General features: G+C 38.7%; 1 protein-coding gene across 1 annotated transcript; it reads left to right on the top strand.

Annotated features, from left to right (window-relative positions):
* Window positions 1-2,346: 2,346 nt before the first annotated feature.
* Window positions 2,347-12,274, top strand: LOC139733075 (lysosome membrane protein 2-like). Its single transcript, XM_071643917.1, has 12 exons — window positions 2,347-2,463; window positions 2,813-2,970; window positions 3,781-3,922; window positions 5,260-5,463; window positions 6,655-6,796; window positions 7,663-7,732; window positions 8,383-8,564; window positions 9,064-9,182; window positions 9,746-9,819; window positions 10,546-10,597; window positions 11,641-11,823; window positions 12,185-12,274. Exons 1-12 carry the CDS (start codon window positions 2,347-2,349, stop codon window positions 12,272-12,274), a joined length of 1,533 nt encoding a protein of 510 aa, XP_071500018.1.
* The last annotated feature ends 1,705 nt before the right edge of the window (window positions 12,275-13,979 follow it).

Below are 13,979 nucleotides of genomic sequence, written 5' to 3'. Positions count from 1 at the left end.
AAGAACAACCAAGGTACATCTTTTTCTAGTCAATTTTCCCTCTTTCGATGACTTTGGATTATGTATGACAGAAAGCAGGTAGGCCAACATCAAGGCAGAGTTACTACTACTATCAAGCCAATTGCAAATACATTTAATGACATAACAGAGCCCCAAAGACTGGAATATAGACAGAGTGGCAGGAACGAATGTTGAGTAAAGATTCGCTTCCAAAGATAATTTGAAAATGTAGAGATATACTGGTATTTCCTCCACAATCTCACGATTAGGCCATTTTTATATTCCCTTAGAAGTTTTAGAAGTTGTCACTTATATGATTATCTTCTTTTACCCCCGGATGTATAAGGCTGTGAAAATAGAAGAGATTTCGAGTGACAGAATTGAGTTCGATTATCAGAGTTAAGTAACTGTCAGTATCAAAATAGAAGTAGAATTGTGTGACGTGATGTGCGAAACATAAGACGCCTTGGAATATTGACATCAAAAACTCTACTTTAAGTGCGTTTTGTGACGACACAGAATCCGCGTATATGTAACTTGAGTTTGTGTGAGATATACAGGTAGAGTATCGACATGGACTTTGTATCTATTTGATTACCAGTACAGTCGATCAAGTATTAACAATCAATCTGTTGTTGACAGTGTCTGATAGTTTAATAGAGTAACAGTACAGGACTTGATATTTATTGCGATCAACAAAAAGGTAAATGATAGGCTACACTCTGTGCTGTTAAAATGTGTCTCTTTTGTAATAATGTACTTGCACAACAGAACATAATCAGGTCACTAGAACATTAATAGTTGGTTGCATCATGTTTGAGAATTCGCTCATGTTATTCAGAGATTTTAGAAGCGAAAATGTACAGGTAATGAAGTGTCAAAGCAGGAGAACGAATGACCAAGGAGTATCACAGCAAGGCGCTGTAATAAAATGAACGTTTTGACATTATAAGTATCAACAATTTTATGATCGTTATGATTGTTATCGCATTGATCATCATTGCTATTATAACTATCTTTATTATCTTGTCGCAGTTTGTAGATGTCTCTTCTATCAGGCTTCTGTTCGAATGAGTATGCAACGTGGAAAATTACATTACTCATCATTATCATTATCAACATGCGGTTACATTGAACCCCGCCCCTTTCGCTTGACCCACAATCAAGACAATCAACGTATCGTAGATTTGAGAGCACCGGTGGACAAGGACGATTTTCCTTAAAGATGATCATCACTACTTGACGGTGGTAATCACGTCATTAACTCAACTTGCAAGTTTGCTTATCTATGCTCACAAATTGCTGAGCACTCAAAAGTGGCCTTGATTGATATCAGTTTAAGGAGATTCTCGAAGTTCGTTGATAAATAAGGGAGACATGCATGACGCTGGGATGCAGAGATTCCCCTCTTTGTGAAGTTCTGGGACAGTAAGGAGAGGGAAAAGCATGCGAGTCAAAGGGGGAGGGAGATTGTCCACCGTCTCTTACATATCGTGTCATTTCACCTTGCTAGTCTCGGAAACATGGGTCAAGCTTTGACCAGTGCTGTTGTGTCATGCCTGATGGACCACTAGCCTGCAGAGTAGGCCTACTTGAAGGAATTCATCATGATTTACCGTACAGTGCAGAGTGATTTACTTTTGTGTGCGAGATGGTGAACGCCTATCATTCTCTCATGTAACTATCAGAATTTGTGATTACCGGAGCAGGCTAGAGTAAACAACAACACAAAGAAAACTGATATGGACAGGAATGCTTCGATGATTTGAAAAAGTTCATCAGCGAAACTTGATTTGGAGTTTGATTTTTAGATTTGCTTGCTGGCACATGCAGCGTGAAGGAAACTTCATGGAGGAAGCGTGTTGGTCATGACATCAGTGGCACCAGTCATAATAACAACAATTACTCAGCAACGAAAGCTTTTGAGCAGTTAACTTGCATTTGGACAAGGACCGAAATTCGTCTTCTCAGATATCAACCTACACAACCGTATACTACCATTAAGTAATCATGTGCTGAAACTGGCAGTGTTCTGATTATAGGTGGCATAGCAGAGACAAGTGTTTGTTTTCTGTACTGGAGTCTTGATCGCTAGCACCTTCGGAAACATTGTTGTAGAGCATCAATGTTTGGTGTGGTTTTTTTTTTCAAATAGTCTGCATTCATTCTATCGTTGATATCACGTCGCAATATAATGAACGCTGTATTTACTTGCTACGTGTAACCCTGCCAAGTTACAAACTCTCGGACATCGTCAATGTACTGATACTACCCTCAAATAAACAACATAAGGTAGTTTTTGTCAGTCTATGCATCGCATGATCCAGGCGCTACCTACGGAGGACTATGGCAGTGTCAACAAAGAAGCTGGTATCATGGACGATAGTGGGCACTGTCATGACAGTTATTGGTATCGTCTTGATCCCGTTGTCTGATTTCACCGTCCGGACAATCTTGGAAAAGGTATACGAGGAATGGCCACGAGCCTTGTAGATCTATCCATGTCCACCCGAAGTGTTCTGACTTATGACGGTTTAAGATATTTGACAGAGCAACAAATGCTTTCGTTAAAAGTAAAATCGTGACAATACTGGTGTTTCATGTAAAGGTTAGATTTTGTTTATGCTGTTTTCGACGGCATATTGATAATCACCTTGACTGTTTTCAAGGACCTAATGAACAATTGAGTAAAACGCATGCAACAATAATTAATGACCATTATGATCATATGGAGCTACAACACTCCCATGAAACTACTACATGTATAGTATATAACAGGCTTAGTCTTACCTCCACCTGTTCTCCCCTAAAGGAGGAAATCCTGGTTCCCGAGGCCATGGCGTACCCGCTGTGGAGAGACGTCCCCTTGCCCATTTACATGCAGTTCTGGTTCTGGAACCTCACCAATCCCGAGGAATTCCTCCAGGGAGGGCCCGCTCGGCTGGAGGAGTTGGGACCCTACAGCTACAGGTACTGCTGCATGGGACTCATGAATTGTCGTACGCAGGTGAACCGAACGAGGGAAAAGATCCCCTCCTATAGTAAAGGAGACAGGACTGTAATGACTGTCAGGGTTGGACAAAATCTCTTGCATGTTTGTCTTTCTTTATATCACAGATTTCAATTCAATTTTCAGTTCAATGAAATGATACTTTATTTCCATCAAACAAAAATTAATACATGATACAAAATAAGCATCAACTCATATTGTTGAGCAATTGGAATAAAAAGTACAAAATGTACAGATAATTGGATAACAGGGAATTACATTTCACATGATTTGATTTGACAAGATTTCAATTAAGTTCACTCTACTCCAGATCGACTTCTTTTGACCTTACTTGCCATTAGAACATTTGAAACGATGTCATTAGAAATCTCAAATACTGTCATGACCAATAGGCCTATATGTGATAGGAGAACGTGTTTAGCAAATGAATCAGTTAGATATATGAAATATATATAACATGTTACAAATCAATGTTGTCAAATGTTGATTTCGAAGCGAATTAATCAAGAAGAGAAAAGGAGCAGGAAAAAGGATCATTTATTGCTCTCCTTTCATGTTTCTGTTGTAAGATGATTAATCATCATCCATTTCTGTTCCTTTTGAAGAGAGTATCGGCCGAAAACGAACATTAATCATCATCCATTTCTGTTCCTTTTGAAGAGAGTATCGGCCGAAAACGAACATTAATCATCATCCATTTCTGTTCCTTTTGAAGAGAGTATCGGCCGAAAACGAACATTAATCATCATCCATTTCTGTTCCTTTTGAAGAGAGTATCGGCCGAAAACGAACATTACCTATCACGACAATGGAACAGTGAGCTACATGAACCTGAAATCTTTCGTCTTCGATCGAGATATGTCAGTCGGACCCGAATCGGATACCTTTGTGTCGATTAACGGTCCCGTTTTCGTGAGTACATTCCTCAGATTCTAATTCCCAGTTTATCATTTATGTTTTTAGAGGCAATGATAACATTAGAAGAAGGAGCGTTTGATATATTCAGTCGTCCGAAAGTAATAAGCACAGGAAGTGGATGGGAGAGGGGAAGATGGGATTGTATAATTGACAGTCTAGACGAGTGTGAGAGGGAGAGTTAGCGAATGGCAGCAATTTACCCAAAACGGGGCGCTCAGTTGTACCAGAGAGGACAGCATGAATTGTGATGCTGTGGAACATTTTTGCCCTTAGTGTAAAGGGACCAGCATGAATGCCGTCGTTGGTCAAAATGATCTTTAGTGTGGCCTTTCTTGAAGGACAAGTTCACCTTCATAGACATATGGGTTGAGTTAATGCAGCAATATTAGTAGAACACATAAGTGAGATTTTGAGGAAAATCGGACAATCCGTTCAATAGTTATGCATTTTTGAAGTTTCTGCTCAGTCACGGCTGGATGAAAAGACTACTATAGCTTGTGATGTCACTTGAGTACAACGATATAAAGAAAGAATAAAAAATAACATATTTTCACTTTTCTCGCATAACAAAAGAACACTTGACTTCTCTCTTTCAGAAGGCAGGGGGAATAATATCACCCTTAGCATATGTCAGCAAAAAGTCGAAGAAATGTGCACTTTATTCGAAAAGTGAAGTTTTGTGAAATTCTCTTTTTATTTTATTCATATCGTTGTACGCACATGACATCATACACTGTAGTAGTCTTCTATCCAGTAGTGACTGCGCAGATACTTTAAAAATTCATAACTTTTGAACAGATTGTTCGATTTTCCCCAAACTTTCACTGATGTGTTTTACTAATATTGTTGCATTCACTCAATCCACATGTATATGAAGGTAGAATTGTCCATTAAGAAGAACAGTTAAGGCTCAACGTAGTCCTTGTGTGAGTTAAACCAAAACTTTGAGCCTGTGTGTGTGTGTGTGTGTCTGTGCAGGGAGGTGAGAGGACCTGTGTGTGTGTATAAAGTAATTTTGTGTATCGTGTCCATATTATACAATTTTGTTAATTTGCACAGTAATAAAAGCCAGATTAGGCATACTGTCCTGTCTTGATAATTGAATGGAACTGAATAAATACCATTGGAAAAAAAAAGAAAAAAGAAAATGAATGACATAATTGGGGTAAAAAGTGTGTGTGATCGTGTGTGCGTGTTTGCGCGCATGTGTGTGTATGTGTCCATACGAGCATAATGTCTATCACTTTATATAATTGTGATGCAGGTGTACGGTGAAGTACCTCTCTCTCTCTCTACACCCCCCCCCCCTTCTCTCTCTGTGCTCATTATAGACAATTGCCTATTGGTTGAGGAACCAAAAGGATCCCGTCCAGGGGATCTGGGAGCTCGTCCACGCCATCTCCGAGGCGGAGCTGATCATTGAAATCCCGGTGGGCGGCTTCGTCTGGGGCTACCCCGACAAGTACCTTGAGCTCGCCCAGGATATCCTCGGCGAGGAGAGGGTGCCATCCACAAATTTCGGTGTCCTGATGACTGTAAGTGTGATGTACTCATCAGTATTCCCTGCCAGAAATCTCGGTGTTATGATGATAATATTATTAGGGACCGCAGTGGCACGTTGGATTAGGCCATGAGTCTCATTCATGAACTCCCCGGTTCGAGTCTGCTGCCGGACGCAGTGGTGCCCTTCAGTAGATATCTTTATACTCATTGTCCCGTCCAAAGGCCTCTTGGTTGTTGTTTTTTTTTTTAATGTATGTGCGTTTACATAGAGACCGCGTATAATCAAATGTCCAGACCAAAACAAAAAAGAAGGAGAAGAAGAAGAAATTTGACAGTCGGCATTTTGCATTCAAGACGTGTCAACACTTTTTAAGAGTTTCTTTCATTAATGGTTTGCCTTACTTTATGCATAATGATGCAAAAACCCTGTGTCGACGGTTGAGTCACACTGTCGACTGTATTTGTATACAGTTCGTTCCCATCCATGGCTCGTGTCTCTGTTGACTTAGATTCTAAACTTAGTGGAATGGTTTTCGGAATGCAGAACCATTATCAATTTGTTTCCAGCATTATGAGTGATTTTGCCATATTTTTCATCTATTCGTGTGTTCATTGACAGCAGGTCGCAGGTGAAGTGCAGGCCCATTTTAATGCCAGATTTACGAACTTTATGATTCACTTGCAGAAAAGTGGTTCTACCATCCTCCTTGGTGCACGTCAAGAGTTCGACACCCATGAATCATACAGCCCACGAGTCATAGAGCCATTAGTTCGACACTCAGCAAATAATTCACCTGAGGCCGACACTATAGGCAAACAAGGCCCACGAGTTCGACACTAAGCAAACAAGGCCCACGAGTTCGACACAGAGCAAATAAGGCCCACGAGACAGACACATAAAGCCTCGTGATGAATGTCGAACTCGCGAGTATATTTTACTCAGTGTCGAACTAGTGGGCCTTTTTTTCCTTGCATATTGTCGAACTCGTGGGCATTGTTTGCCTAGTCTTAAACTCGTGGGCCTTAGTTGTTTAGTGTCGAACTCATGGACTGTATGACTGGTGGACTGTATGAGTCATGGACCTTTTTTTTCAATGTCCAACTTGAGGGCCCTACGACTCATGGGCGTCGGTCTCGTCGGATGACCTCTCCTCCTCATCACTATCTGTGCATAACATCAAGTTGGTGATTTTCAGACCTTGATTTTGTTTTTCTCTGTGCAGTACAACAATTCAGACGATGGAATTTGGACGGTGTACACGGGAGAAGATAACATCATGGACCTGAACAGAATGGATATGTGGAACAGAGAGAAACTTCTGCCTTACTGGACTACAGACATTGCCAACGCCCTCAACGGCACTGGTGAGAGATATAAAGCAACCAGTCGGGTGATCTTGCGCATGAGTGCAAGTATGGCCGAAAGTAATGATATTGGTTCAGAAATGCTCAATCTTTTACTTCCTTTCATTTGATTATAGTTGTATGAGATTGTTCTCCATAGGCCGGGTATTCTTGCAAGAATGTTGCCTGGTGTGATTTTACACTGATGTCCTAGTATTTTGTTTCCCTTGGAACGAATATTGTTTGTCCTATGCTTTAAATAATTCATAAGCCGATTGCATGCCAAACCTATTACACTCAGACTGTGAGCTTTGCGTATATTATGTGGTGCATAGTTGATATTCTGATGGCATTTTAAGATTTAATTTCTGAAATAACGATAAAGAGGGTACCATAGTGATGTAATATTACTGGTGAGAGATATAAAGCGACCAGTCGGGTGATCTTGCGCATGAGTGCAAGTATGGCCGAAAGTAATGATATTAGTTCAGAAATGCTCAATCTTTTACTTCCTTTCATTTGATTATAATTGTATGAGATTGTTCTCCATTACATAGTGATGTAATATTACTTCGCCATCCTTGCAATACACATTGAAAAGTTCAGAGAGGAAAAACGACATGAGGCGAGCTTACTTCATACCATCTGGAAAGAGAATGACAGAATGAATTTCAAAATGGTCTTGACCCGGTATCTGGAAATCGATGTATATACGTTTTTGTCTGTTGAAGAAAAGACGAAATTTCATAGAATAGAGGAATCAATTATGTAGAACAAATTTTCATATAGGTTTTGTCAACATTAATGTCGGAATAAAAAAGAAACAAAGATGTAGGCACGAAAGGATTTTTGACATGTTTCCGTGCCTATACCTTTTCACTACTCAGATGGTACTATCATGCATCCATACGTCGAGAAGACTGAGGAAGTTTATGTCTTTTCTACATACGTCTGCAGGTAATGACGTTTCGCAGAACATTACTCCGCCCCTTGTCGTGTTCAGCTGTGTTTGTGCTTACAGAGGCAACGTGTTTAGATTGTTAATAGAGTGCTCCTTGAAGGTAAACTTGGCAACTGCGCCAAGATTCCAAAATGGCAAGAGCACGAGTATATGTGTTGTGTTTTGTTTTAGATGCATGGAGTCATAATGAGCAGAGCAATCCACATTTTAATATTTTGGTGCGTTTGGCATCCAATACTTCATAACGTTATCAGTGTTACAAACTTCAACATTAGGTTAACTATTAACTAGGTCAACTATCATTTGAAAACTATAGTAAACTTTTATTAGAAAGAAAGAGTGGCATTCCGATCATCTGCAGACTTTTCATTTCAACGTTTTACGTCAAACTTTATCATTGTTTATCAGATGAATTATCCAGCAGCTACTGAGCAACTCTGTCATCCAAATCATGAGCACGGCAATGTTACTTCGTTAGATATAATAATGTACATCTCATTATCACAGATCTATTATATTGATCACGTAATCTAGATTTTGCAAGAAAACATTCGACCAAGAACTGAGCTTTGTGAACTTTTTGAATGTCATCCATCCATCAGGATTGACTATAATGCTTTGATGTCACGTGTATTTCAACACACAGGTCCGGCTTTGTGGTCTATGAAGGGTACCGAAATTTCAGAGGGGCGTGGCTGTACCACTTCAGTGCCCCCGAGTACCTGTATGCCAACGCCACCATCTTCCCACCCAATATCGACTTCTGCACCCCTAACCAAACAACTTGCCCCCCTACTGGCCTCCTCAATGTCAGCGAATGTTATTTCCGTATGTAAAGCAGTGGCATTGGAAAATAGTGTAAAATATGTAAAAAGTCTGATAAATGTCCGTCTTCTGTATCTCGACAGCTGAAATGCAATAGATATGAGAGATAGCTTCCTCGGGCAATGTAATCTTCACATATTGCAAAGAAGTATGTGAAAGCCTACATCTCTAATTTGTAATGATGTTTGCGGCGCAACTCGCAGATTTCAAAACATTTCACCCCACACCTTATCCTGTTTTCTGTCATTGTGTTGTTGTGCAGTATATATTTTGGAGGCAAAATAAAAATGTAAATGATGGATAGGTAATAAAATGTTTAAAATATGGTTTTGACTATTGAACACTTATTCATGCTGCCTTAATTTAACAGTTTTACATCAACCATACATAAAACCTAGCTGTTTAACATCCCACCTCTCAGCCACACACAAGTATAAACGGACTTGTAGACCTATACTTGTCGAATACTAAATATCGATCATCTTGCATTTCAAACCTATAGAGGCCCCCGTGTACCTGTCTTCGCCACATTTCCTGTACGGGGATGAAAGCCTCTTCGAATCGGTTATCGGCATGAAGCCTGACAAAGACGAACACGAGCTGGCAGTTGACATCGACCCGGTAACTATTATGATATACATGCAGGGCTTCTACTAAATCTACTTTCAAATTGCTAGAGGAGGCTAACCCATCAATACGTTTCCAAAGTTCATCATAATATTTTTTGATGTGGTTCTAAAGTATAGTCTAGCACGGTTTACAGTAACAGGAACGAAATGTATATTGATAGAATTATGACAATCGTCATCATCGTCAATTTTATTTCATAATCATTAATACTCCTTCATTTGTTATCATCATTGTCATCTATATTAATTCATACTAGCCATTATAGAGTGACTATCATGAACGGATTTAACACATGGTGATTAAAGATTTACTTTAAGAAAAAGCAAGGTACATCCCACAGCCCATATCCCACCAAATTAAGCCCTTTTATTTTCCCCGACTTCCTTTCTTCAAATGTTTATAATTATATTTCGTGTTTTTTTCTAGTTGAAAGGCGTAACTATACTTCAAGAAAAAAAGATACATCCCACTGCCCACTTCCACTAAATTAAGCCCTATTTCCCCATAATTCTGTGCTTCAATATTTCATATTGTGTTTTTTTTTTCTTTTCTAGTTGACAGGCGTAACTTTTCGAGGAGACTTGAGGGCACAAGTCAACATGAAAGTCGGACCTTATGACTTCATAGAGTGAGTCTTGTACACAGGGGGAATATCGCAACATGTTTACAGTAATGTTTCGAACCAACGGCAACAAACAAACGAACAAACAAAAGCAACATTTATTGATAATACGGATGATAATGATGATAACTATAATGATGATAATGGTAATAATACACGTGTAATAATGATAAAAATTAATAATAATAACAACAACAACAACAATAATAATAATAATAATAATAAGAAGAAGAAGATGAAGAAGAAGAAGAAGAAGAAGATGAAGAAGAAGAAGAAGAAGACTAATGAGGATAATAATGATAGGGCCTAATGATAACAGCCTTTATTTCTCCTGACATCACATCAGCCGATCAGCACTTATACTACGTACAGTGTATGTGAATATTTGGACTGCTAAAAAGGAGATTCTGAGTTCGAATCCTTTCTGTTACGTATATCCCCTTCCAGCAGAATGTTTTAACCGGTAAAAGTAAAAGTTTTAAATCTTGTTCGTTGTGTTTAAGCTAGGGCTATTTAATGAACAATTATAAGACAGAGAAACACGGGGTATTGTGTTGTTAATACATGTAGATTACAATGTCAAATCCTTTTTTAAATCAAATCAAGTTCTGCCAGAAAATCTCTACAGGTTGGTAGAAGCCTGAATCTCCTATTGTAAGTTCTGCAGTATTTTTATGTTATACTATTATGTATTGTCAAGCTGTTGTTGCTTTTTTTCATGTTGTTTCACAGGGGTGCAGCAAACGTGAGAGAGATGTACTTCCCGCTGGTTTGGCTGAATGAGGTAACTTGCCCATTATTATTACTTAGTTTCCATATCTTGATGTGCCGAAAATTCCCCTCATTCCCGTTCGTGCCACATCCTCTCACGAAAGTAAACACGAGTAAATTCAATTTAGTTTAATCCATTTTTTTGTTTGTATCAAACGTTCTGAAAATAATTCGCAGTTGCAGGCATAAATAACACCAAACAGGAAATGCGGGTATAAGAATCGATAAATAAGAGTGAAAGACATGGATACGGTGCAGGGGCGGATCCAGGAATTCTGTAAAGGGGGGGGGGGGGGGGCGCAACTAATATTTCTGGTGCCACTTCCGGGTTTCATTTCATTTTTTTTTCTTTTTATTTCATTTTTAACGAAAAATGAGGGGGCGCGCGCCGGTTGCGCCCCCTCTGGATCCACCGCTGCGGTCACAAAGAATGAAAGAACATCCTTATAATCAGGGCGATTCGCTCAGAATTTAGAAATACGGCAAATTTCTTGAATTATTCATAGTATACGCTATGTTGCTATATTCCTATTTATCTATATAGTAAAGATATTGATACGATAATTTCTTCTGATCAGACCGTACGTTAAATATCTGTAGGAAGAAAATCTTCACTTGGACAGGTATCGACATTATTTTGATCTGGAATGAAACTCATACACACTCCGATACAATTCAAGATTACGTTACACAACACATCCAGTTTGTCGTAGTAGTATTATAGGAAAGGACATTTATGATTAGTGAAGTGCGTAAATGAAGTGACGTAGAAATCAGCTATATATGATGATATGCATAATTTCTTTCTATCTATTATATTTTCCATATCAAGTTTACATACATTTTACAATGATTGCTAAAAAGTGCAGCGAGAAAGCGACAATGATGCATTTCATCGAGGCACTTTCTTACGAAAACGCTCTTGTGAAAAAAGGGACAGAAACCTGCTCTAGCTGAAAAACCCTTTGCGAGAATGTACATGATACTCCTAAGACACATCTTTCATCTAGACGTAGACAAAAGTTTCCCAATGACTCGTTCACTCCACGCATGCAGTCGGCGGAGTTACCCGAGGAGTACAGCAGACTGTACCGTAACTACGTCCAAATCAGCTCTTACGTCGTGCTCGCCGTCATCGTCCTGCTTATCTCCGTCGGTGGCGGGATCCTGGTCGGGATCGCCAGCTTTCTCGTCTGGCGGAGGTACTGGAAGGAAGAAGAATCCATAAAACAAGAGATAGTGAGTTTTCATAATTTTTCTCAATCTATCATCTACTTAACTGCACTTTTTATGAATGAAATGCTAAGCGAATAACAAGCAAGTAAAGTAATGTACCTGCAAACGATGGACTATAGTAATTTTGTGTCATGGCTATTTCTGGAATTTTGGGGTTGGAAGTTCACCTACAAAGGAGTATACCTAACCCAAGAGAAGTAAACTCTGGCACCATAAGGTAACAACACGCATTCGGTATATTTGGTCTCAGATGCTCCTAAAGTTTGGGTTATTGATAATCATTAGGCTTTCATCATTATTATTGCCATTGTTATACCCATTTTCATTATAATCGTTGTGATTATTTCATATTGTTTCATTGCAGACTAAACAGGAAGAGCCAGCAAAGGATGAAATGACGAAGAAGGCAGCAGGCAAAAGCAACCAGAGTAGCAAAGCTTTGGATGCCACCTAATCAAAAATAATTTCATATCTTCCTTTCGACACCTTGTGATTGTTATGCAAAAGGTTTATCTTCAATAGTAATGTATCGTCCCGGAAGCCAAAAGTGTTTGTGCTTTATGACTATCTTCATGAAACTTTATATATTACTGTCATTAACAAAGAAGTGTGTATGGGAAAAGACAACTTTACATCTTCGCGTAAGTATGCATTTCGTTAAGAGCCCACAAACATGACAAAAACATCAATATTTTTAGGCACGAATTATCTCAGCATGGAGGAAATAGTGGAGATACAGTATGGGAGCGTGTGATCACTCTCTAAATTAGTGTCATTGACAACAAGAAGTATAATCTTAGTATTTTTGTTTCTCAGGACATCTACATAAATTATGATATATTTTTGATATTTGTACAAATATGAATACGCGACACAATGCCCATTGCTGACACAATGATAATAATAATAATCAGAAGAAGGAGGAGGTGCCTAATGATAATTATAATACATTCAATTTTTTTTTTCTTATTTCACCGTGTATATATGTTGATAAACGACATTTTTTTAACGTTAAAAATGGCAGATCATCATAGCTGGTGTGTGCAATCATTATTTTAAGAAAATATGCGTCATGATATAATGTTTTCATTTGTTAGATATAATATGGTTAATTATCTCGGCAAATTTTCACTTTAAAGGCAACCATGCAGTTACGAGTAGAACTATGTAGTAAGCCATATTTCTTATATTCCACCAAGACTGTAAACACTACATCAAAACACCATGATATATCATCAGCTTGGTCATAAAATATTGATGGAGAAAATAAAGGGAAAATAAACCTAGACAAATGAGAAAGAGGAGGAGGAAAAAAGAAGAGAAGCAGAAGAAGCAAATAGAATAAAAACATGATTAAAAAAGAAGGAACACACTTATACAGAGAGATTGTTGAATGGAAGGGAAGAGTTCGTACAACTGGAGACAAGTACCAGTAATTCTATACGGAGAGTGATATTTTGTTCTCCCTTCGATTTGTGTTTACACTAATAAACCTGAACGTGATGTGCGGATTTTTTTTTTTCTCGGAGAAATAACGTGTCTTATCTAATTTCTTTTATTCTAGCATCTAATGAGAATTAAAAAAAAAGAGGGAGAGAGAGAGAGAGGGAGAGAGGGATGTAAGTCATAATACATGGATATGACAATTTTACACAAACATACATAGATATAAAGATATATTGTGTGCTTGCGTGTAGGAGTGTGTATGTGTGCTTGCGTGTAGGAGTGTGTATGTGTGCATGTGTGTGTGTGCGCGTGTGTGTGTATGGGGAGGGGGTGTGCGCGCGAGGGCATAAATTCAGACATATGCGATGACATATGAAATACGGGTCGGCCGTCATTTAAAGTAGTGAACATCAGGGTAATCTTCTCTCTTTTTTTTTTTTTTTTTTTTTTTTTTGGGGGGGGGGGCACCTGTACAATCATAATCATTCAGTATTTCAGTATAGGACCTACTTCGTGTTATGATTACCCATCCGTCTGCCTATCAAACAGCTGTCAGTTTTCTATAGTTGGTATGGATGCATAATAGAATTCAAGAGGTGAATCTGTGTCTTTGTTGATTGGGGTTCGATGCCGGCTTCTTAGCAATTTGAAGACCCATTTCAAACATAATGCCCGGTGTATTTTGCTTTTCAAAAGTAAATTCTTTCCATGCA

Source organism: Diadema antillarum, unplaced genomic scaffold (genome assembly GCF_040938485.1).
Source record: "Diadema antillarum isolate AM-2024a unplaced genomic scaffold, OU_Dant_1.0 seq00000460_RagTag, whole genome shotgun sequence".
Taxonomy (NCBI): domain Eukaryota; kingdom Metazoa; phylum Echinodermata; class Echinoidea; order Diadematoida; family Diadematidae; genus Diadema; species Diadema antillarum.
This window is presented reverse-complemented; position numbering and strand designations above follow the sequence as displayed.

Excerpts from the sequence above, each read along its gene's own strand:
- LOC139733075 (XM_071643917.1), top strand. The coding sequence starts at position 2,347 with ATGGCAGTGTCAACAAAGAAGCTGGTATCATGGACGATAGTGGGCACT. Across the intron at positions 6,797-7,662 it reads CAACGCCCTCAACGGCACTG|ATGGTACTATCATGCATCCA; the intron begins GTGAGAGATATA and ends TTCACTACTCAG. Across the intron at positions 11,824-12,184 it reads AATCCATAAAACAAGAGATA|ACTAAACAGGAAGAGCCAGC; the intron begins GTGAGTTTTCAT and ends GTTTCATTGCAG.